The following is a 25,270-nucleotide window of genomic DNA, read 5'->3' as shown; positions in this document are numbered from 1 at the left end:
TCTGTCATTAGCATTGACAAGGAAGCATCTCAACATAATACTGACTGTTTGGTATCATCTGTTAGTGAATTAGATACAGAGTTCCTACACTGGAAAATATGTGGTGATGGTGATAGGAACTAAGTTGATTGTTGGTGTCAGAAAGTAGTTGATTCCGCCGTTGGTTAATGAGCCACAGTTATTGAATGGCATTGATGGCCTACTCTGGTTTCAAATAACATAGCAATGTAGGCAACTAGTTATGGTGGACAGACGATGAGAAGGAATTTACCAGATATTTGGTTAAACTAAGCCTCTGCTTGGTTTGCAAGATTAGACTAATCTTAAGTCATTGCTTTCTTAGAGTTTGGAATATCTTTGATGAAGATGGTTACACTTAGTACAAGTCTCAACAGTGGCCACTTTATTAGGACCACTTGTACATCTTATTAATGCATATATCTAATCAGACAGTCATGTGGCAGCAACTTAGTGTATAAAAGCATGCAGACATGGTCATGAGGTTCAGTTGTTGTTCATGCCAAACATTGACAGCAGGCTTAGGCCCACCTATTTTGTGCTTTCCCCATAACAGGGCCCGCCAATGGAATGCAACTGCCAGCGAGATTATGGGTTGTCAGGTGATAGTTGATTGGAGTTGGAGCAAAAGATTGAGCACTCTGTTGGGGGTTAGTCTCAGGCAGGAAAGGCTGTAGAGATGTCGAGAAGTGATTAAGAAGATGGAGGTTGCGAAAAGCAGATGGTGTTAGATATGGTGAACAGGAGTTATATGGAGGCAGGCGATTGGCAGGTTTCTGGGAAAAGGGAAAATAAGGGAATAATTGAGGATTGTAGTGGCCTATCATCCAGTGAATGCAAGTAGACCCTAAAAAAGGAAGGAAGAGTTTAAGCTATTGCTAAATTTGGACCTGTTTCTGTTATCAGTCCTACTAGACTAACTGAGGATTTGAAAAAAAAACCATGAGGAAATGTGGGTGCAAGAACTTGTAAGAGAGTAGGGGTACTCTTAGTGTTTTGTAAAGAAAGCAAGAACGTGAGAGAGCTGTAGGGTTAAAAGCTGTGGGAGGAAAAAAGGTAACACAAAGAAATTATATTGAACAGCAGTGGCTTTGGGAAGTAATCACAGGAGTGCTTTCAGATGTATATTTGAACCAAGTTAAAAATAACTTGGGGGAAAGGTTTAAAAGGGTTTCGTGTAGAGTAAGAACAGCTGATTGGTTTTGCTTAAATTTGATGGGAAAATGTTGTCAGATAGGTTAATTTAGGTTATGTGAGTTACATGGTTCAAGCCTGTACCTGTATCTGAGATGTTTCCTGTTCCAGGAGTTTGGTCATGTTGCAGCTGTGTGTAGGGGTAAAAAGCAATGTTGTAGATGTGCTGGAGAACATGATTATGGTAAGGCAGAGGGCCAAAATGTATCAATTGTGGAGAGGAATTATGCAGGTTGTCCTGTTATAAGAAAGATGTGGGAGTGCAGCGTATTTGGGTAGAAAGGGGATGTCATATGCAGAGGCTTTTCAGAAAGTATAGAGGACAGTGTCAATGGAACCTATTAATATCCAGAATATAGATAGATTCGCTGTGTAAAATGCATAATTTTATAACAAAGGATTTACTGATTGTTGATAAGCTGAAGTTTGTCACTTTCACGGCAGATGTGGTAAATTGTACAGCGCAAACTAAAAGCAGGACAGTAAAAATTAAAATTATATTAAAAGCTGCAGAAAAAATGTCTAGAGACAAGTTTCAATTCTAGAAATTATTAATGATGCTTTATAAGGAATGGTAAATAATATTCAGATTTCAAAGAAGGGGGTTAATTTTTTTCATTTTTGTTTTTTCTTTATTTCATTTAAATCTTAAAATGGAATGCTAGAAGTTTGTTAGCTAAACGTCAGTGGATTTTAATGTTCATAGTACAATGTGGGGTTTTAGTGACACAAATATGAAAGGGACAGTGATGGAAGCTACTCATGAAGAAAGGTATTTGGTGTTCTTGAATAATGTTTGGTAGTTGGCCTTATGTTGGTCTGCCGTCTGCCATAAAACATGACTAGAAGAAGACCAGCCCAAACCAAACCAAACATCAGAATAGTGAACAAGTGACTTAGACAGTGGAAAGATTGTTGAGGAATTCTCTGGTTTGAGTATCTCAGGAACTGGTGATCTGAAATTTTCACGCACAACTAGGGTTTACAGAGGATGGTGCGAGAAACAGAAGCATTCACTGAGTGGCAGTTCTGTGAGCAAGAACACCTCTTTAATGAGAGAGTACAAAGGAGACTGATTCAAGCTGACAAGAAGGAAGCAGTAATTCAAATAACCACATGTTACAACAGAGGTGTGCAGAAGAGCATCTCTGAACGCACAACATGTCAAACCTTGAAGTGGATGGTCCAAACTGGGTTCTACTCCTGTACCGAATAAAGTGGCCACTGAGTGTATGTGAGCTTGCTATAAGGTTGGATTGAAGATCTGGCCCTTTAGTATGTGGTGAATACATGATCGAGCATTAAAAAAATGGTTTCTGCGCAAAGGCCGTTGATCAAATACTTGATAGATCAGGGTTTAGAAGTTGGAGTGACCAGGGTTGGCGTGGATTCAGTGGACCTGGTGAACTTATGGCATCCAAAAATCTTCACAATATTATTGACAAAATATTTCAATAGATATATAGTGCATGTAGTCTTCAGTGTAATGAAAACTTTGCACTTCTTCACAGAAGAGTCATACACAAAGAAATTTAGTTATTTTGTCATCAGAAGAGAGATTACCAGGTATTAGGCATGAATCTGAAAGCTTAGCAAGAGGCAAGTTGTAAAGGGTTTATTTTACCTTTAAGAAATTGCACCAATTCTTAGGACTTTTCTTAAATCCCACCATTATTGAAACTATCTATATACCAAACCATTTTTAGCAAAATGTTCATTTTTGTCTGCTAATTTTTCTTTTGAATGCCTTTGAAGCTTTTGATCTGTCTTTTCTGTTATTGCAGCTGAGAATTGTTCTGGTTACCGTACGTGCAGTCATTGTTTGGAGCAGCCTGGATGTGGATGGTGTACTGACCCCAGCAATACAGGGAAAGGACAGTGTATAGAAGGATCTTATCGTGGGCCAATGAAAATTTCTACAGTAAACACTCCCTATATACCCACTCTGAATGTCAGCATGTGTCCTGCAGAAACAAAGCACAACTGGTCCTTTATCCAATGTCCAGGTCAGCATTTTGTTCATTCATGGATTGTTGCATTAATAGCATATGTACTGTGCTTTGTAAAAGTTTTCAGTCTGCAACCCTTTGTTCACATAAATGAGTATTACAATCAGGAATTTCAATCAATTTAGCTGAGAATTTTTATTTGTGAATCACATGCTGCTTTTTTCACAGTAGAGCCTGAAAAACAGAAAATTGTAAAGCTGGAAAAACTAAAAATTCAGTAGTTCAAAAATATTCATCCCCTTTGCTCAGAACTTAGTTGAACCTCCTGTCACATTTATTATAGCCAGTAGAGTCTTTTTGGATAAGCTTCCATTAGCTTTGCACAATGTGATGGAGCAAGGTTTGCTCATTCCTCCTTCCAAAATTACTCAAGCTGTGCCAGGTTAGTTGGGGAGCGGTGGTGGACAGTAGTTGTGAGGTCTTGCCAGAGACGTTTGATTGGGTTAAGGTCAGGACTTCGACTGGGCCACTCAAGGACATCAATTTTCTTCATTTGAAGCAGCTCCATGGTTGCTCTGGTAGTGTACTTATGGTCATTGCCCTGCTGAAAGACAAACTTCCTCCCCAGTTTAAGCTCTGGCAGAAAGCTAGCAGGTTTTCAAGGCACTGTAGCTGTGTATTGTCTGTACAATATCTTGGGAGAAGTGGGCAGAGAACAGCTGCCCTTATCATGTAATTACTCTGCAAAGCCATTTTAGAGTAAAGCTAAGAGTCAAACTGTGGGTGGGTCCAGAGCAGAACCTAGCCTAGATCAAGGAAAGGCAGCAGGATCGCCGCAGACCATAGAACTTAGGAGTAGAACTGTTGACACCCTTACTCATCGTGAACCTATCATCCTCTGCTTTAAATATGCTTTAAATGACTTGGCTTCCACAGCCTTTTGCGGCAAAGAATTCTACTGATTCACCACCCTCTGGCTAAGGAAATTCCTCCTCATCTGTGTTCTAAAAGGCCGTCCTTGTTTTATGAGGCTGGACTGGATTTAGAAAATCTCTTTATTGCTTCTAGCTGCTTATAGTTAATGAATTATTGTAGATAACATATAAACTCTTTATTTATGTTTGTCTAGTCCGATAAGGATGAGAGATTTTGGACTGGAGTAGGAACTTGTGTTGGTCATTTTTCGTACTGTTGATTCGAAATAAATATTTCTTCCAGCTTGTCAGTGTAACGGCCATAGCAAGTGTGTAAATGAGAGCATCTGTGAGAAGTGTGAAGATCTAACAACTGGCAACCACTGTGATACTTGCATATCTGGTTACTACGGTGACCCTACGAATGGAGGGAGTTGCCAGTGTAAGTCCAATTTTAATGTCTATTTTCTTTCAATTACCTCTTTCATCAATGCTTTTGATTCTTTGTATGATTGATACATCCAAAGACAAGGTTGAGACCCTTCATCAGGACTCCTGCTGGTTGGGTCTTGATGAAGGGTCTTGGCCTGAAATATTGACTGTTTACTTTTTTCCACAGATGCTGTATGGCCTGCTGAGTTCCTCCAGCATTTTGTTGTGTTAACAGTGGGCTGCTCACTAAAGTCACGGCTTTAGTGATTGTGGCCTCAACTCCACTTCCCTGTTTGATCCTCATAACATTGACTCTAAATGTATGTCTGTCTTAAATGTATTCAATGACTTGGTCTCTTTGCTCTTGGGAAGAAAATTCTGTCACTAAAGCATTGTAACTGTACCCACTTCTACTATCACCTCTGGAATTTTGTAACATATACCCAACATTCAATTCAATTCTCTGGATGCAAGCCTGACCTTTCGTATTTCCTTCTCGAGTTATATTCACTTTTTATATTATTTTGTGAGACATGATTTCCCAGCCACAAAGTCATGCTGATTATCTTTAATTGGTCCATGCCATTCCAAATTCGTTTAGATCCTTTCACAAAGAACCTCCCCAAATAACTTTACCATTGATCACTGGCTCACTGGCCTGTAGATATTTGGCTTGTCTATGCAGCTGTTAAACAATGGCACAATGTTAACCACCACTTGTAAACACAAAGTACACTGCAGATGCTGTGGTCAAAGCAACACATACAACACACTGGAGGAACTCAGCAGGTCGAGCAGCATCCGTGGAAGCGAGCAGTCAATGTTTTGGGTCAAGACCCTTCGTCATAGGTTGAATTAGATAGGTCTTTATTCTTTGGAGCGTAGAAGGTTGAGGGGGGACTTGATAGAGGTATTTAAAATTATGAGGGGGATAGATGGAGTTGACGTGGATAGGATTTTTCCATTGACAGTAGGGGAGATTCAAGCAAGAGGACATGAGTTGAGAGTTAAGGGGCAAAAGTTTAGGGGTAACACAAAGGGGAACTTCTTTACTCAGAGAGTGGTAGCTGTGTGGAAGGAGCTTTCAGTAGAACTGGTAGAGGCAGGGTCGATTTTGTCATAAAAAAAATGGATAGGTATATGGACAGGAAAGGAATGGAGGGTTATAGGCTGAGTGCAGATAGGTGGGACTAGGTGAGAGTAAGAGTTCGGCACAGACTAGAAGGGCCGAGATGGTCCGTTTCTGTGCTGTAATTGTTTTATAGTTATATGGTTATACACAGGCAAATGGGACTGGCTCATAGAGGCAGCTTAGTTTGGTATGGGTGAGTTGGGCTGAAGGATTGTTTGCATGCTGTTCCAGCTCTGTGACTCAGTTATGTACTTCAAGACCACTATCAATTCATTTGTAATGCTGCAATGTTTCAGGACCTCACTGTTTTATTTCCTGAACTTGCTAGCTTCTCCCAAGAATTGCATATGACAAGTAACAGCAATGACTACCCTCACAGGTGGCCACACTGATCTTTAAGAGGGCCTATTTTCTCCCAAGTTATCTTTTTATCTTTAATATGCATAGAATATTTAAGATTCTTCTTTACCTTATTGCTAAGGATTCTTTGTGTTCTCCTTTTTGCGCACAAACACAAGGTATTCTTCAGTTGCTGGAAATCTAGAGTAGCACACACAAAATGCTAGAGGAACGCAGCAAGTCAGGTAGCATCTGTGGAGGGGAATAAACTGTAGATGCTTCATGTCAAGTCCTTTCATCAGGTCTCATAGACCCAATGAAGGGTCTCTGCCTGAAAGGGCAGCTCCTTATTGCTCTCCATAGATGCTGCATGACCTGTTAAGTTCCTTCATCACTTTGTCTTTCTCTTTTTGCCCTCCTGATTTCCTTAAGTTTCTTCTTACATCCCTTCAGAGCATTCACTGCCTATCCTTCTTTCCTGACTAGAGCTTGTGTCCTCAATAGGTTAATAGGGGACGTCAAGAAAGGAAGATAAATGTTATGCAGAGTGTAAAAGAACATAAATAAAGGAATATAAATCTGGGAAATGAGACCCACAAGGAAGTGTCCTGCGGTTCAGAACATGCCAACGGCAAGTTGCTAAAATAACAGTGGCCATTTTTCATCTATAAAGCTGCAGTATGACTGTGGGTAGAGGGTTTTGAGAATCTAATTTGCAGGCTGAAATATTCCCCACTTGAGTTTGTAAAGTGAGCTATTATTGTCACGTGTACCAAGGTACTGTGATAAGCTTGCCTTGCATATAGGTCATTTCATTACAATGGTGCATTGAGTTGGTACATGGGAAAACAATGACAGAATGCAGAATGAAGTGTTACAGAACCATTTGATAAGACACTGTAAATAGCAGGTTTTAATTAACAATTGGCTGCAGAGCTGACAAGCAATTGACAACAAATAAATCAGGTTTTTCTGTTCTCAGAAATATGCTTCACATTTTTTTATGGTCTGAGAGTTTTCATAAGAAAGCAAATAGGCAACGTTTTCAAATTATTTTTTTCCATAATATTGGAATTGATATATTATTGTCACTGTACTGAGATGTAGTGAAAAACCTGTTTTGCATACTGCTCATACAGGTTAAGTCATTACACAATGCACATTCATTGAGGTGTAGAACAAGGTAAAACAATAATAACGCAGAATAAACTGTAACATTCGCAGACAGTGCAGGTAAACAACAAAGTGCAAGATCATAGTGAGGTAGATTTTGAAGTCAAGAGTCAATCTTATGTACTAGAGAACCATTTAATAGTCTTATAACAGTGAGATGGATGGTGCCCTTGAGCCTGGTGGAGTATAGTTTTAGGTTTTCATATTTTTTGTCTGCTGGGAGGGGTGAGAAGAGAGAATGTCTAGGGTGGGTGGGGTCTCTGATTATGCTGGCTGTTTATTGAGGCTGCAAGAAGTATAGGTGGAGTGACACACACAAAATACTGGAGGAACTCAGGCTGGTTTCTGTGGTGTGCCAAGCCGTGTCCACAACTCTCTGCAGTTTCTCATTTTCATGTGCGGAGTGGTTGCCTTAACATGCTGATATGCATCCAGATAGTGTTTTATATAGTGCATTGATAAAATATTGTTTAGGTTTGATTGGGACATGCCAAGTTAATATATCACTGATTTTATTTTGCACTTCTCAAGCCTGCAAATGCAATGGACATGCATCCATCTGTGATACCAAGACAGGAAAATGCTTCTGCACGACTAAAGGAATCAAAGGGGACAAGTGTCAGCTGTAAGTTACATTCAGTACTTTTTATGACCATGCTGCTTTTGGTGGAGGTTTATGGCTGCAGTAAAATATCCTATAATTCAGTTCCACTTTGTGACCATGACATTTTCAATTAATGAGCAAGCTAATACAATCAAATAGAGTGTTTGGAGAGCAATTTAACAAGAACCCACCATAAACTATAGACATCTGTTGTTTTGAGATAGAGTGAAGTCCAATATCATTTCATTCATTTCTTACCAGTTTAAAATGCTGTTTCTGTCTCCTCACCCAACATCTATTATCCATTTTGTATCAGAAGTATCCAGATATAGAAATACGAGAAAACTGAGAGTGATTCTGATTGAGTTTTAAGTTGACTGTCTTCTCTCTGTGTATCCTTGCCCATGAAGACTGCCGACTAGGAAAAAGGGAAAAAGTGTCTTAAGGCAGGTTTGCTGAAACCTTTAGGAGAAGAGATGCAGAGTTCGAGATACCAATTTTCTCATCAGTATCAAAACTAGCTCTTTGTTCCCAGGTGACTGTTCTCTGCAGTATCACAGAAAAACTTCAGCGGTAATGAACTTGACAGAAGTAGGAGCTTCAATTTGAGTATGTCTTCCAAGTTAATTCAAGATTCAAGGTTGTTTATTGTACAAGTAACCATTGAGTTGCCCTTGTGTACATAAGATTAGCTTATATCCATAGGCTGACTGTATGTTCACGAAGTGATGTGAGTCGTGGGGGGGGGGGGGGTGGTCTGCTGGGTTAATGGGTGGAGATTCTGATCAGTTTTTGACTTACGGTAAGTAACTGTTTCTGAGTTTAGTGGTCCTGGCAGGGATGCGGCGTAGCCTCTTCCATGATGAGAGTTGGACAATCAGTCTGTAGACAGAGTGGATGGGATCCTTCATGATATTGCTGGCCTTTTCCAGCACCTTTCTCTATATATGTCCTTGAGGCATGCTTTTATAGAAGAATAATGTGTTTGTCTCATTTACATAGTGAGGGAATGTTACAAAGAAGCTGGGTCTGATTTGATATAAATGGCTAATCCTTTACTTACCCAGGAACACAATAAGCAATAGAAGAGGAAAAGAGCATGCTCTGCCATTCAGCAAAACCATTACTGATCTTCTATCTCATAAATACATTCCTGCATTCTCATCATATCTCTTGATTCCCTTAATAATGGAAAAATCTGTTTCCTTCTCCTTCTAACAAACATAATGACTAAGTCTGTAAAGTTGAGGATTCTATGTATTCATCATCCTCTGTATGAAGTAATTTCTCTTCTAAGTCCTAAGTAACCTAAATTAACCCATATTTATCTGATACGATTCATAGAATTCAACTATCACCAACTGCCATGGTGGAATTTGAAATTATACCTACCGATTATTAGTTCAGACCCTTTGTGGCCTGAACCTGAAGTGATGTGTTATTTTATTCCATGATCCACACTTTGGCCAGATGATTTTCGTTTCTGTTAGTGTACATTTCCTGACTCTGCTGGTGAGGATTGTAAATTCAGCCACCTCCATCATGGGCACTAACCTCCCCATCATGAGCATTAACCTCCCCACCACTGAGGACATCTTCAAAAGGCAATGCCTCAAAAAGGTGACATCTATCATTAAAGACCCCCACCACCTAGTACATGCCCTCTTCTCATTACTACCATCAGAGAGGAGGTACAGGAGCGTGAAGACGCACATTCAACATTTCAGGAACATTATCATCACCACTGCCATCAGATTTCTAAATAGCTCACTATTTTGCTCTCTTTTTGCAGTAATGTAATTTTTAAATATATATATTTCTTACAGTAATTTGTAGTATATTTTATGTATTACACTGTACTGCTGTTGCAAAACTACAAATTCCATGACATAAAATGTGTCAGTGATAATAAACTGTAAACATTGCCTAGCACTTTCAATTCAAGTTCAAGTTTATTATCATTCAACCATACACATGGATACAGCTAAAAGAAGCAATGTTCCTGTGGGACCAAGGTGCAAATCACAGTACATACAATATCTCACATATAGCACATAAAATAATATTAACAGTTAACAAAAAAAATTCTGTAGATGCACAGGTTGAGATGAAGTGCATATACAACATATATTTAAACATACAGCAGGATAATTATACTGGTGTTTTTATAAATAATGTGTACTAGGTAGTAGCAGGGTATAAAAGCTCTCAACCTGGGGAAAAGAGTTGTTACCTAGCTTAACAAACCTTGTTCTTATTGTGATACCTTCTGCCTGATGGTAAGAGGTCAAAGAGATTATGGGATGTATGGAAAGGGTCCTTGACAATGCTGAGGGCTCTACGAACTTAGCAACATTAGAAACTGCAGGTGAGAATCTGGAGCATGAAGTCCAAATGCCAGGCTCCATTCTGAAATGCTGACTGCCCATATCTCACTTCAGACGCTGCCTGACCTGCTGAGTTACTCCAGCTTCTTCTTTCTTGCTTTTAATAAGGGAAGTTGAGAGTAGACTGCTCAACCTTAATCACATACTGTTCTGCCATTATTATTAATCACAGCTACCTCTGTCTCATAACTCAATCCCAATCTACATGGGTGTAAATTGAGCAACTATTTCATTGGGCTCATTTGCTCCGTCTTCCGCAAGAGGTAGGATCTTTTGGTGGCCACCCATTCAATTCAACTTTCCATTTCCATTCTGAAATGTTTGTCCATAGCCTCCTGTACTGCGATGATGTGACCATATTCAAGTTGGAGGAACAACACTTCGCTTATTCTGTCCAACCTAATGGCATGACCATTGATTTATCTAACTTCTGCTAATTTCCTCACCACCTCCTCCTTTCATTTTCCATTCCCAATTTTGGTTGCCCTCTCACCCCTTCTTGCTCCTCATCTGCCTGTTTTCTCCCTCCGATTCCTCTCCTCCTTCCATTTTTTCCATAGTCTACTGTCCTCTCCTATCAGATTCCTTCTACAGCCCTTTACCTCTTCCACCTATCATCTCTCAACTTCTCATTTTTCCACCCAAACACCTTCTCTCTCCTCCATCTACTCTCACCTATCACCTGCCATATTGTACTCCTCCTCCCCCCTTTCTTATTGTGGCTTCTTCCCCCTCCATTTGCAATCCTGTTAAAGGGCCGCAGACCGAAGCATCGACTGTTTATTCCTCTCCATAGGTGCTGCCAGATTTGCTGCATTTTTCTAGCATTTTGTGTGTATTGCTGAAGGTTTACAGCATTTGCAGAATCTCTTGTTTGTGACTGGCCTGTTTCTGTTTTCATTTCGTGTTCATATGATTTTGTCCAGGGTCCTTGTCCCCTTGTTGAATAAATTTAGCCCCATTTCCACTGCTGCTCCAAAACTCCAAAACCCCATCCAATCATTCCTCTACTTTTTGATTTAAGTCCCCTCTTGTCATGTTATAGTTTCCAAACTTCAGTCATCTGTGTTGCACTTCTGCTCTTCATACCCACAGTCGTGGCACTCCATATCCTATAAGTTGTAGACATTGATATTTTCATTGCCAAAAACAGACCCTGACAGCTTGCACTTGTTCCTCCAATCACACTTTATTTACTTGTGTATAAGGAGAACAGCATAGCCCATCACCAAACTGTTCTGAGGTTTAAACAAAGAAATTACATTTTTATCCAGAAATTTGCTAGTTGTATACAAATACTGATCCAATAGAAAATTTGTGCACTTCTAAATTCATATTTGCATATTTAAGTGCCAATCATAATACATATTTGAGGTGTTAGTAACCAATTAAATCTATGTGTTTACACATAGAGAGGCTGTTCTGTTGGTGCCCCTTTTAACCTTTGCTGTGATTTTCACAATATATTTTACCTTCGGAAAGTGAAATGTTTGTAAACGTATCAATTATAGTGTGTAATTACAAAACAAAACACAAGACTATTCACAAGGATGTTAATTATACTGTATCAATTTGTTTCTATAGATGTGATGTGGAAACACGATACCAGGGAAACCCTTTGAAAGGAACTTGTTACTGTAAGTTGATCTTGATCTTGAAGTTGTTTTGATTTTAACCTATTAATCTCCACTTTAAATACAGTTGATTCCAGTTAATTGTGACACATCGACACCAGTATATTTTGGCTTAATTAAGTGGCTGCCAAAATTAGCTGGTTTTGTGGAACTAGTTAAAAAGTTATTTAAAAATAAGACAAACTACCATTTAACTGAGTAACTATTTATCTTGATGAAACACTACCAATGCTACTACAGTACAATAAATTTGTGTATTAGTTCATTTATCCAATGTATGCTGCTGTGAATAGGTGGAATGCAGGGATGCTGTGTACAGGGAGAATTAGCACCTTTGGTGAAAGGGCTTGTGTCCATTCTGGGGCAGCTTACTTAACTCTAGGCTCCACTGGACATTCACCTGTCGATCTGAATAACTGCATATCTGAATATCGCTTCAACAGGTGGGCTGAACCACATGAGGGTAGCTGGTCAGCCTCAAACCCCAGTGAAATTGGGCCATGCTTGTCCTAGCAGATGAAGTTTGTTTTAGCAGATGAGATAATAGTGAGATCCAATGGCAAGAAGGTGCTTTTTCAATGCTTCATGGAGAGTAAAGGGCATGAAAAGGCACAGAAGTCATGGTTATCCACGACAGCCAAGGAAGACCGCAGTTTGTGACAACTACTTAAGAACATAGTACATAGAATAGTACAGCACATTACAGGCCCTTTGGCCCACAATGTTGTGCTGACCCTCAAACCCTGCCTCCCATATATATCCTCCCACCTTAAATTCCTCCATATACCTATCTAGTAGTCTCTTTAAACTTCACTAGTGTATCTGCCTCCACCACTGACTCCAGCAGTACATTCCATGCACCAACCACTCTCTGAATGAAAAACCGTCCTCTAGTATCCCCCTTGAACTTCCCTCCCCTTACCTTAAAGTCATGTCCTCTTGTACTGAGCAGTGGTGCCTTGGGGAAGAGGTGCTGGCTGTCCACTCTTGTTTTTTCCTCTTAATATCTTGTACACCTCTATCATGTCTCCTCTCATCCTCCTTCTCTCAAAAGAGTAAAGCCCTAGCTCCCGTAATCTCTGATCATAATCCATACTCTCTAAACCAGGCAGCATCCTGGTAAATCTCCTCTGTACCCTTTCCAATGCTTCCACATCCTTCCTATACTGAGGCGACCAGAACTGGACACAGTACTCCAAGTGTGGCCTCACCAGTGTTTTATAGAGCTGCATCATTACATCGCGCCTGTTAAAATCTTATCCCTCGACTTATGAAAGCTAACACCCCATAAGCTTTCTTAACTACCCTATCTACCTGTGAGGCAACTTTCAGGGATCTGTGGACATGTACCCCCAGATCCCTCTGCTCCTCCACACTACCAAGTATCCTGCCTTTTACTTTATACTCTGCCTTGGAGTTTGTCCTTCCAAAGTGTACCACCTCACACTTCTCCGGATTGAACTCCATCTGCCACTTCTCAGCCCACTTCTGCATCCTATCAATGTCTCTCTGCAACCTTTGCCAATCCTCTACACTATCGACAACACCACCAACCTTTATGTTGTCTGCAAACTTGCCAACCCACCCTTCTACCCCCACATCCAGATTGTTAATAAAAGTTACGAAAAGTAGAAGTCCCAGAACAGATCCTTGTGGGTCACCACTAGTCACAACCCTCCAATCTGAATGTACTCCCTCCACCACGACCCTCTGCCTTCTGCAGGCAAGCCAATTCTGAATCCACCTGGCCAAACTTCCCTGGATCCCATGCCTTCTGAGTTTCTGAGTAAGCCTACCATGTGGAACCTTGTCAAATGCCTTACTAAAATCCATGTAGATCACATTCACTGCAATACCCTCAGCACCACAGTACTCAGTACTTGTTCCACAGGACCTGGACTTCTGAGATTAGGAGAGTGGAAATTTCCAAGTGGAATGGCTTTTCCACTTTAAAAACTCTCCCGCACAGGTTCTAGACATTGTTGGACATGACGGGCAACCAACACGTTGCCGGGTTCTTTTGATTGACTGTAAATGAACAAAATTAGCATAGTGCAGATAATGGACTGCCATCAAACAGTCCTTTCAACAATTGTATCTTCAAAATATTCATTTTCATTGCAACGTTCAAGATGATTGTCAATATCTTCAAATTCTTCTTAGTTCTTAACTTGTTGAACTAGTGAAATAATTTCATTTTCACTCCCAGCCATTTCTGGCCTCTCCAAACCTGAATGCTTGAAACTGCAGTGAGTAAATCAATTCTAAATTGTTCTGCTGCTTATTTTTCGCCATCTATTGGTAAGATTAATCGTTGCTTTTTGAACAGAAATTGATCTTATTGAAAAAATGTTCACTCTAAGCATGGTGTACTATCTAATGGCCAAACAAGTTTACACAACTGGCCTTAGTTAGAAACTTATCGACGACGATCTCCTGCCCAAATTAAGTGACATAGTGTCCTGAGTAAACAAAGGTAATTCTGGCTCTTTTCTTGATTAGGTTTTGTTCTTTTAAGAGTAGTCCTAAATAGACTGCTGTACTGATGAACTGATGAACCAGTTAACCAGAATCCACTGTATACCTGATGATTTGCCCTCCACAGCCATTTGTAGCAGTGAATTCCACATATTCATTATCCTCTGGCTAAAGAAATTTCTCCTCATCCTTGTTCTAAAGGGACACTCTTCTATTCTGAGACTGTGCCCTCTTGTCCTAGATTCACCCAGTATAGGAAACTTCCTGCCCACATTCACTCTATCTAGGCCATAGGTTTCACTGGAATTTTCCCTCGCTCTTCTAATATCCAGCCCAGAGTCATCAATTGCTGCTCATATGTTAAGCCTTTCACTCCTGGGGTCATTCTTGTGAACCTCCTCTGCACTGTCTCCAATGCTAACATATCCTCTCCTAGATAATGAGGGCCCAAAACTGCTGATAATATTCCAAGTCTAACCAATACCTTGTAATGCTGCAATATTACAGTACAGCACAGGACAGACCCTTCAACCCATGTTGTGCTGAATGAATTAAACAAATGCCTCCTAATTAACCTAATTGTTCTACCCTGAATATTGATCATATCCCTCCCTTCTCTGCATATTCATGTGCCCATCTTAAAAGATTGAAATGCTCTTGTTTGTGTGTACCACTAACTCTCGCAGTGCATTTCAAGCCTCGACCACTCTTTTAAAAAACAGTGCCTTGCACATCCCCTTGGTTCTTGCCCCCCCCCCCCAGCTTAAATGCATGCTCTCTGGAAGGAGACATTTCAATCCAGGGAAAAACATATTGGCTGTTTATCTGTCCCACATATAATTCTATAAGCGTCATCAAATTTCCCCTCATCCTCTCCCCATGCTGTCGGGTAACAGCTCCAGCTTGTTCAGCCTTTCCTGACAGCACATTCTCCAAACCAGGCTGTGTACTGTAAACCTTGTTTCACCCTCTCTAAATCCTCCACATTCTTTCTGTAATGAGTTGACCAGATTTGGATGCAGTGCTCTAAAATTACCTAAGCGAGATTTATAAAGCTGTAAAATATAAAAGAAAATGCTGTCAATAACCATCAGGTCAGGCAGGACCCATGGAGAGACAAAAACTAAGTTCATGATGTTAATTGACCACAAGAATTTTGTCAAAATTGACTGACTCACAAGTTGAGGATTTCTTTAAAGAATTATGTTACTGACATAGATTAAAGAGTCAAATGTATCTTAACAGATAACTGTGAAGTTGCTCTTCATGAAAGAAATTCAAGTTTTTATTATCTATCAACAATATATAGAAGGTGCTATATGGTTCAATGCCCAATACTAAAATTTGAATGAAATTGAAATATCAGGACTTGGGGAGATATAAAGGACAGATGGAATGATGAAGCTTTGTTTTGTATATTGATGAAATGCCGTATAAGATTTTGTAAATTGTGATAATACAAGATCATTAGACATAGGAGCAGAACTAGGCCTATTAGCCCATCGAGTCTGTTCCGCCGTTCCATCATGGTTGATTCCAGATCCCACTCAAACCCATACACTTGCTTTCTTGCCATATCCTTTGATGCCCCGTCCGATCAGGAAGCGATCAACCTAAATATACATACAGAATTGGCGTCTACCGCAGTCTGGCAGAGCATTCCACGGATTTACTGCTCTGGCCAAAACAAGTTCCTCGTTACCTAAAGGGTCACCCCTCAGTTTTGAGGCTGTGCCCCCACCAGACTTTAGTCCTTTCAGCGTTCATGGGTTTCAATGAGATGCCCCTGCATTCTTCTAATTTTTTAGATGAGTACTAGCACTCCTCATATGTAAACCCGTTCATTCCCGGAATCATCCTTGTGAACTTCCTTTGGATTCTCTCCAATGACAACACATCTTTTCTGCGATACGGAGCCCAAAACTGTTGACCATACTCCAAATGCGGCCTGACTAGTGTCTTATAAAGGCTCAGCATTATCTCCTTGCTTTTATATTCTATTTCCCTTGAAATAAACAGCAACATTGTATTTGCCACCTTTACCACAGACTCAACCTGTAAATTACACCTTTTGGGAATCTTTCGTGAGGACTCCGAATTCCCTCTACACCTCTGATGTTTGAACTTCCTCCCCATTTAGGTAATAATCCGCACTATTGTTCCTCTTAACAAAATGCATTATTGTACATTTCCCAACACTGTATTCCATCTGCCACTTTTTTGCCCATTCTTCCAATTTGTCTAAGTCCTGCTGCAATTGCATTGCTTCCTCAGCACTACCTTCCCCCCCCACCACCTATCTTTGTATCATGCACAAATTTTGCACAAAGTCATCAATTCCATGATCTAAATCATTGATAACAATGTGAAAAGTAGAGGTCCCAATATTGACCCCTTAGGAACACCAGCGGCCAACCAGAAAAGACCAGTTTTATTCCCACTCACTGTCTCCTACCATTCCGCTATCCGTGCAAGTATCTTTCCTGTAATGGAATCGGATTTTATCTTGTTAAGCGACCTCATGTATGGCACCTTATCAAACGCCTTCTGAAAATCCAAGTAAATGACATCCACTGCCTTTCCTTTGTCCAACCTGCTTGTTATTTCCTTTAAGAATTCTTAACAGATTCGTCAGGCAAGATCTCCCTTGACAGAAACCATGCTGACTTTGACTTATTTTATCATTAGTCTCCAAGTACCTGGAAAACTTATCCTTAATGATAGTCCAACCCTTTCCGAACCACTGAATTTATGCTAACTGGTCTATAATTTCCTTTCTTATGCCTTCCTCCATTCTTAAAGAGTGGAATGACATTTGCAATCTTCCCCTCCTTTGAAATCATGCCAGAATCAAGTGATTCTTGAAAGAATGCCAGAATCAAGTGATTCTTGAAAGACCATGACCAATGCATCCTTTATATCTTCAGCAACCTCTCTTTGGACTCTGGGATGTAGTCCCATCTGGTCCAGATGACTTATCCACCTTAAGACCTTTGAATTTGCCTAGCACAATTGCAGATTTTAAATGTGTACCAATTTTGAGGTTGAATGCTCTCAAAATTTGAGTGCCAATGAGCAATCCAGATCTTTAAAAGTTTAACAGGCTTGCAAAGTAATGCATTTTATTTGTGCATCAAAGCTAGAAGCACTGCTTTTGATACTTGAATTACAGCTTGAACATGTGTAAAGAAATGTTTTAGATGTGAACTGTTAGAGCTGAGCTGCCTTGTTGATCTGTTTAGTTATGTCTGAAGTGTTATTGCTGATGTATGTCTTCAGTTTATTCCATTAATACTGTGAGGCAGCTTGGTAGTATAGCAGTTAGTGTAATATTTTACAGTGCCAGCAGTCGGAGTTCAGTTTGTCAGCTGTCTATAGGGAGTTAATATGTTCTCATGAGCCCATGGTTACCTCCAAATGCTCTGGTTTCCTACCATATTCCAAAGATATATGAATTAGCAAGAGTTAGTAAATTGTGGGCATGCTGTGTTGGGGCCGGAAACATTGCACATGTGGACTTTGTTGATCATTGTCACAAATGATATATTGTACTATATGTTTTGATGTACAGTTGCAAGAGAACGTTTGTGAATCCTTTGCAATTACTTGATTTTCTCCATTAATCATAAAATATGGCCTGATCTTCATCTGAATCACAATGATAGACAAACACGATCTGCCTCGACTAATAACACACAAACAGTTGTACTTCTTGTCAATACTGAGTACATTATTTAAACAACCACAGTCTAGGTTCAAAAATGTATGTGAACCTCTGAGGTAATGCCTTCTGCAAAAATTATTTGGAGTCAGTTGTTCAATCAATGACATGAGAGTAGAGATGTGGATTGTAGAGGTGCCCTGTTCTATAAAAGAGACACAGAAAGCCAGGTTATTGACACAACCTGTCTGCTCTTCTCAAGAAACATCTGTTTGATGTATATCATGTCCCAATGAAAACAACTACAGAAACTTAGAAGAAGAAGTGTAGAGATGGATGAAAGTGGAAAAGGCCACAATAGCATTTCTAAAGTCTGGAGTGTTTATCAGTTCACAGAAAGAGTAATTTTCTACAAATGGAGGAGACTCAGTACTGTTGCTACTCTCCCTAGGAGTAGGCATCCTGCAAAGACCACACCAACAGCATAATGTGCAATGCTGAAGGATGTGAAAAAGAACCCAAGGGTAACAGCAAAAGGCCTACAGAAAACTCTAGAGCTTGGTAAAGTCTCTCTTTGTATCTGAACTATAAGAAAAACACTGAAGAAGAATGGTGTTAATGGAAGGACACCAAGGAGAAAACCATTGCTCTCCAAAAAAAATTTGCTGCACGTCTCAAGTTTGCAAAAAATCACCAAGATGTTCATACAAAGGTTCACATACCTTTTCCAGCCTGGACTGTGAATGATTAAAACAGTGTATTCAATAAAAATATGACAGGTACAATTGTTTGTATTGTTAGCTTAGGCAGATTGTGTTTGTCTATTACTGACTTAGATGAAGATCAGACCACATTTTATGAGTAATTAATGCAGAAAACCAGGAAATTGCAAAGGGTTCATGAACTTTTTCTTCCAACTGTGCATGTGACCAAAAAAGGTAATCTTGTATTCATTCATGGCAGATAGTTCTGGTGAGGGTCATCTCAGGTGGTAATGAGTCAGTTTCTTGATTTGATCAGTTTGAGAATTTCAGGATTTGACTAACAATAGAGAAATAACATAGATCTGTATCAGGTTGTTGTATAATTGGATGTGGGAGCAAGTTAATGCAGTTATGAAAGTTGGCAGAAGTAGTTTGTCTCCATTGTTCAAATTTTCTTATTTTGTACAATTTCAATGCATTTTTTGTATCTTCTGTGCAAGGTGAGATCTTCCTTCTATATGTCTTTGTTTCTGAGCAATTAAAACTTGAGATAACCAGTACAATCATCAGGCTAGTTATCTTCACAAAATTAAACTGCAACATTCAGATTCATATTAATTTTATTTATCACGTGTACTTTGAAACATTCAGTAAAATGTGTTGTTCACATTAATCAACACAACCTAGGGATGAGCTGTAGGCAGCCCACAAATGTCACCACACAATCTGGTATCAATGTAGCATACCCACAATACTTGGCAGAACAACACAGACCGCATAAGTAACGCACAGATACACACACACACACACACTCCCCCCCCCCCCCCCCCCATCCCAGGACAGGCCATCTTCAGCCTCCAGCAGATTCATTGATTTACAGGCAGTAGGCTCTGACTTCCCTGCCGACTTGCAGTAGTCACAGGTCTGCAACCATTCTGGACTTCTGGACTTCTGCGCGATCTTTGGAATTGTCCCCAGGACTTGTCAATGATGACATGTTTGCTGAGGTACAAGATGTTTTCATGGCCAGCTGTGATTTTAGACTTTGGTTGAAAGGACTGACCTCCAGTCAATATAGCTATCTTATACTATTAATGCGAGTAGCTGCTTAAATATCTTCACTTAATTCTTTTTTACCTTAGTTTCATGAAACTATTTAATTGGTCAAAGGCTGGTTTCTTGGAGCAGCATCTTTGCTTCACCTTTAGAATTTATGTTGTAGCCATGTTCCATAATAGACATTGGCTTCGCAAGAGAATCTCAATGGAGAAGAAGAAAGCCCTTAACTCCGAGTGGAGTCATCGGGATGCAGTTGTGATGGCGTTTTTTTTTAGCAGGGTTTCTTTATTTTTACGAGGCCGAGTTGCTAGCTTGATGCTCAACCCAGCACAGATGAAAAGCATGCAAGAGAGCCGGCTGGATTCGACCTTCGCTCCAAAGTCCGGTGCTGATGCCATTACGCCACCAGCCTGCCAGAATCTCAATGGATGCAATTAAATATTCTCGTTTCAGCCTGATCCAGCTAAAAAAACCATAACTGCTTCCAAGATCAGTAGAGTTATCAAAGATGTCTTAATGCATTTAAACAAACTATCGCTGCTTAAAACTGATACCGATTGTGGAAGTATTCCTTGCTGGATTCCACATAGGAAACATGACTGTAGGTCAGGGATACAAGTGTGTTTTAGGAAACGGGGTTTTAAACTTCCAATACTGACAATCTTGCTGGCAAATGTGCTGCCTCTGGTGAATAAATGGATGATCTCAAAGCTAGGGTGCTGATTCAGAGGAATATTAGGACTGTGTCTGTTTCATGGAATCCTAGTTAACCCCTACTGTACCGGATGCAGTGATTCAGATAGAACAGTTTACTATACACCATCAGGATAGATCTATAGAGTCTCAAAAGCAAAGGTGGAGGTGTATGCCTCATGATCAACTCCTCTTGATGCACAACTATGTCAGTGCTGTCCCAATATCTCACCTGGAATATCTCACAGTTGAGTGCCATCCAGTTTACCTACCACGGGAGATTTCCATGTTCATTTTGGTAGAGGTACACATTCCACCTCAGACCAATGTCAATCAGGTTTTCGATGATCTAAGCAATGGGATCAACATGCATGAAACAGTGCACCTTAACACCTTCACCATCATTTTGGGGGATTTTAACCAGGCCAGTCTGAAGAATCACTAAACAATTAGTATCAGCAGATCACTTGCTGTACCAGAGAAAACTAAATACTGGACCATTGTTACACCACCATCAAGAATGCCAACTGTGCTATTCCACACCCTCACTTCAGGAAATTTGATCATCTGGCTGTACTCTACTTGCTGAGGATGGGCAGAGACTGAAGACTGCAGCACCAGTAGTAAGGACAGAGAAGGTTTGGACAAGGGAAGCACAGGAGTGCCTACAGGACTGCTTTCAATCGATGGACTGGACTGTATTCAGGGGTTCATCTTCGAACCTGGATGAGTATGCTGCAGTTGTTACTGACTTCATTAAAACCTGTGTGGATGAGTGTGTGCCTACAAAGACTTGCAGGACGTTCCCAAACCTAAAGCCGTGGATGAACCAGGAGGGACGTCGTCTACTGAAGGCTAGATATCTGTGGCCTTCAAGTCTGGTGACCCAGGTCTGTACCAGAAAACCAGGTATGACTTGCCGAGGGATATTTCAAGGGGGAAGAGACAATTTTGAATGACGTTGCAGATAACATCAGATGTATGACAACTCTGGGAGGGTTTGCACGACATTACTTCCTACAGAGCGAAACCGAATAGCATAAGTGGCAGATGAACTCAACTTATGCCCACATTGAAAGGGAGAAATATAACTACAGCTCTGAAGGTCCAAGCTACACCCAGTGGCCTTGTGACCTCTGTCTCAGAGGCCGATGTTAGGCTGTCTTTAAAGAGTGAACTTTTGCAAGGCAGGAGGTCCTGGTGGAGTACCTGATAGGCTCTGAAAACTTGTGCCAGTCAACTGGCGGGAATATTGAAGGTCATTTTCAACCTCCCAATGCTATGGGCAGAAGTTCCCACTTGCTTCAAAAAGGCAACAATTATACCAGTGTCTTTGGAAAAATAATGAGTGCTGCCTTAATACCTATTGCCTGGTAGCACTCACATCTACAGTGATGAACTGCTTTGAGAGGTTGGTCATATCTAGACTGAACTCCTGCCTCAGCAAGGACCTGGACCCATTGCAATTTGTCTACGCCACAATAGGTCAACGGCAGAAGTAACCTCAATAGTTCTCCACATGGCCTTTGACCACCTGGTCAAAACAAAACACCTATGTCAGGATCCTGTTCCTTGACTATAGCTCAGTATTTAATACCATAATTCCCACAATCCTGATTGATAAGTTACAGAACCTGGGCCTCTGTACCTTCCACTTCAGTTGGATCCTAAACTTCCTGACCAGAAGACCACAGTCTGTGCAGATAGATGATAATATCTCCTCCTCACTGACAATCAACACTGGTGCACCTCAGGGGTGTGTGCTTAGCCCACTGCTCTACTCTCTCTAAATCCATGACTGTGTGGCTAGGCTTAACTCAAATACCATCTATAAATTTGCTGATAACACAACCATTGTTGCTAGAATCTCAGGTGGGGATGGGAGGGCGTACAGGCATGAGATATACCAACTATTGGAGTGGTGTCACAGTAACAACCTTGCACTGAATGTCAGTAAGACAAAAGAGCTGATTGTGGACTTCAGGAAGGGTAAGATGAAGAAACACATAGCAATCCTCATAGAAGAATCAGAAGTGGAGAGAGTGAGCAGTTTCAAGTTCCTAAGTGTCAGGATCTCTGAGGACCTAACCTCGTCCCAACTTGCAGCTTTAAAGGCAAGACAACAACTGTACTTCATTAGGAGTTTCAAGAGAATTGCTATGTCAACAAAAACACTCCAGAACTTCTATAGATGTACTGATGGACTGTGGAATATATTCTGACAGGCTGATTCACTGTCTGGTATGGGGAGAGGGGTGTGCTACCTCACAGGACTGAAAGAAGCTGCAGAGGGCTGTAAATGTAGTCAACTCCATCTTGGGTACTAGCTTACAAAGTACCCAGGTCATCTTCAAGGAGTGGTGTCTCAAAGGCAGAGTCCATTATTCAGGACCCCAGCACCCAGGGCATGCCCCGTTTTTCACTGTTACCATCAGGTAGGAGGTACAGAAGCCTGAAGGCACACACTCAGGGATTCAGGAACAGCTTCTTCCCCTCTGCCATCCAATTCCTAAATGGATATTGAACCTGTGAACACTACCTCACTTTTTAAAAATATGCATTATTTTTGTTTTTGCTCAATTTTTAATCTATTCAATATACATATACTGTTATTAATTTATCTATTAATTATTTTTTCTTCTGAATTATGTATTGTATTGAATTGCTGCTGCTGAGTTAACAAATTTCATGACACATGCTGGTGATAGTAAACCTGATTCTGAATACAGAAAGTGGCAGTAGATAGTGGTGCCCAGTTCACCTCCAGCCTGTGGTCAGCTATGGCCAGCCTTTTGGGGACACAGCTGCACCACACTACTGCCTACCACCCACAGTCGAACGGACTGGTGGAGCGTTTCCACCATCATCTGAAGTCGGCTCTCATGGCTCGCCTCAAAGGGCCTAACTGGGCACCTCTGTCGGAGGTAATGTGGGCTGGTACACCAAAGCGGGATACCCAGGTGGCGATCAGGGCCCGGGCGCAAGATTCGAAGGTGGTGTCGGTGAGTGGGATCGCCTCTGGCCATCTTGTGAACTGGTCCACGATAGTCAGGAGGTGCCGTGCTCCTCATGACACTGGCAAGGGGCCCACGGTATCTACATGAATGTGGTCGAAACGTCGATGGGTGGGGTGGAACTGCTGCGGCAGAGCTTTGGTGTGCCGCTGCACCTTGGCTGTTTGGCAGCGCATGCACGTTCTGGCCCATTCACTGACCTGCTTGCGGAGTCCATGCCAAACGAACCTGTTGGCTGCCATCCGGACAGTTGTCCTGATGGAGGGGTGCGCTAAGTTGTGAATGGAGTTGAAAATGCGCCGCCGCCAGGCTGCCGGAACGACGGGGTGGGGTTGGCCGGTGGTGACATCACAGAATAGGGTCCTCTCACCTGGGCCTATGGGGAGGTCCTGGAGCTGCAAACAGGGGACTGCAGTCCTGTAACTAAAGATCTCCTCGTCTGCCTGCTGCGCCTCTGCCAGTGCTTCATAGTCTACCCACTGGAACAGGGCTTGGATGTTAGGGCGTGAGACATTGTCCTTTCTCGAGACATGCCGGACATCCGTCGTGTATTCAGAGATGTAGGACAGATGTCGCTGCTGGCGGGAGGACCAGAGGTCGGATGCTTTCATGAACGCAAAGGTAATCAGTTTGTGGTCCATGAACACAGTGAAGGGCCTACCTTCTAAGAAGTACCTGAATTGCCAGAATTGCTGGATTGCCAGGCATAGCGCCAACAGTTCCCGGTCGAAAGCACTGTATTTGAGCTCGGGTGGTCGTAGGTGTTTGCTGAAAAACGCCAGGTGTTGCCAGCGACCCTCGATGAATTGTTCCAGCTGTATTATTAAAGTATGAAGAATGAACAAAGTGAGAGCTGAGAGTGCAAAGAAAAAGACAAAGGCAAATCATTTGTGATCCTCTCAGATACAGTGGAGATAACATTTTCAGTGATAACAATTAATCTATAAAATAGCCAGATTTAAGTAGTGCGATACCTGCTACTGGAAACTAACAAGTTTCTAAAGAGATACAGTAATTTCTGCAACATTCACTGAACAATTACATGTCTATAGGTGATTATATTAAAATATAAGCAAGTATTGGAAAGTTAAATTACAAGAAAAATAATTCTACACCTCATTTCAACACCTTCCCTCCCTCCTGAGAATGGTTAGATAGATCTCTAATGACCATAAGACATAGGAAAGGATAGGCCATTTGGCCTATCTAGTCTGCTCTGCCATTCCATCATAGCTGATTTATTGTTCCCCTCAAACCCATTTTCCTGACCTTCTCCCTGTGAACTTTGACACCTTTACTGATCAAAAATCTATTAACCTCTGCTTTAAATGTACCCAATGATTTGTCTCTACGGCCATCTGTCGCAATGACTTCCACAGATTCACCACTTGCTGGCTAAAGAAATAAAGATACATAGAGAAAGCTCTGGTGTCGACCAAAAAGCGGCACCCCGTCTGCTTGTCCCAGACATACAGGAGGCTATCCCGATGGCCAGCCGCCGTAGCCATCAGCGGCGGCTGGCCCTGGCGTTTCCTGTGAACTTGCAGGGTGGGCTACAGTGATGGGCTTCTGCGCCCCACCGCCGATGGTAGAAGCACCATTGTTCGTTGGTCTTGTCCCCCCTGCCTCTGGGGTTAGCGGGCTCTGCGGCTAGGCCTGGTCTGGTTTGCTGCTGGGAGCGTGGCCTGGTGATCTGTGCAACGGACGCCCCACTCCCCTTTGCTTTCCACAGCACGTCTGCCCGGGCCGCCACCTTCTGGGGGTCGCTGAAATCCACGTCGGACAGCAGCAGGCGTATATCCTCGGGCAGTTGCTCCAGGAATGCCTGCTTGAACATGAGGCAGGGCTTGTGACCTCCAGCCAGGGACAGCATCTCGTTCATCAA

General features: G+C 41.4%; 1 protein-coding gene across 5 annotated transcripts in view; it reads left to right on the top strand.

Annotated features, from left to right (window-relative positions):
- Positions 1-25,270, top strand: part of atrn (attractin) — a 398,356-nt gene that overhangs the window by 215,757 nt on the left and 157,329 nt on the right. For all 5 annotated transcript variants that reach the window (XM_059965719.1, XM_059965723.1, XM_059965720.1 and 2 more), the window contains exons 18-21: positions 2,997-3,218; positions 4,380-4,517; positions 7,683-7,776; positions 11,727-11,779. In XM_059965719.1, the coding sequence (XP_059821702.1) occupies positions 2,997-3,218; positions 4,380-4,517; positions 7,683-7,776; positions 11,727-11,779 (507 nt within the window). The remainder of the gene's footprint in view (positions 1-2,996; positions 3,219-4,379; positions 4,518-7,682; positions 7,777-11,726; positions 11,780-25,270) is intronic.

Source organism: Hypanus sabinus, chromosome 3 (assembly GCF_030144855.1).
Source record: "Hypanus sabinus isolate sHypSab1 chromosome 3, sHypSab1.hap1, whole genome shotgun sequence".
Lineage (NCBI taxonomy): Eukaryota > Metazoa > Chordata > Chondrichthyes > Myliobatiformes > Dasyatidae > Hypanus > Hypanus sabinus.
Note: the sequence above shows the minus strand (reverse complement) of the source record. Positions and strands in the feature narration are given on the sequence as shown.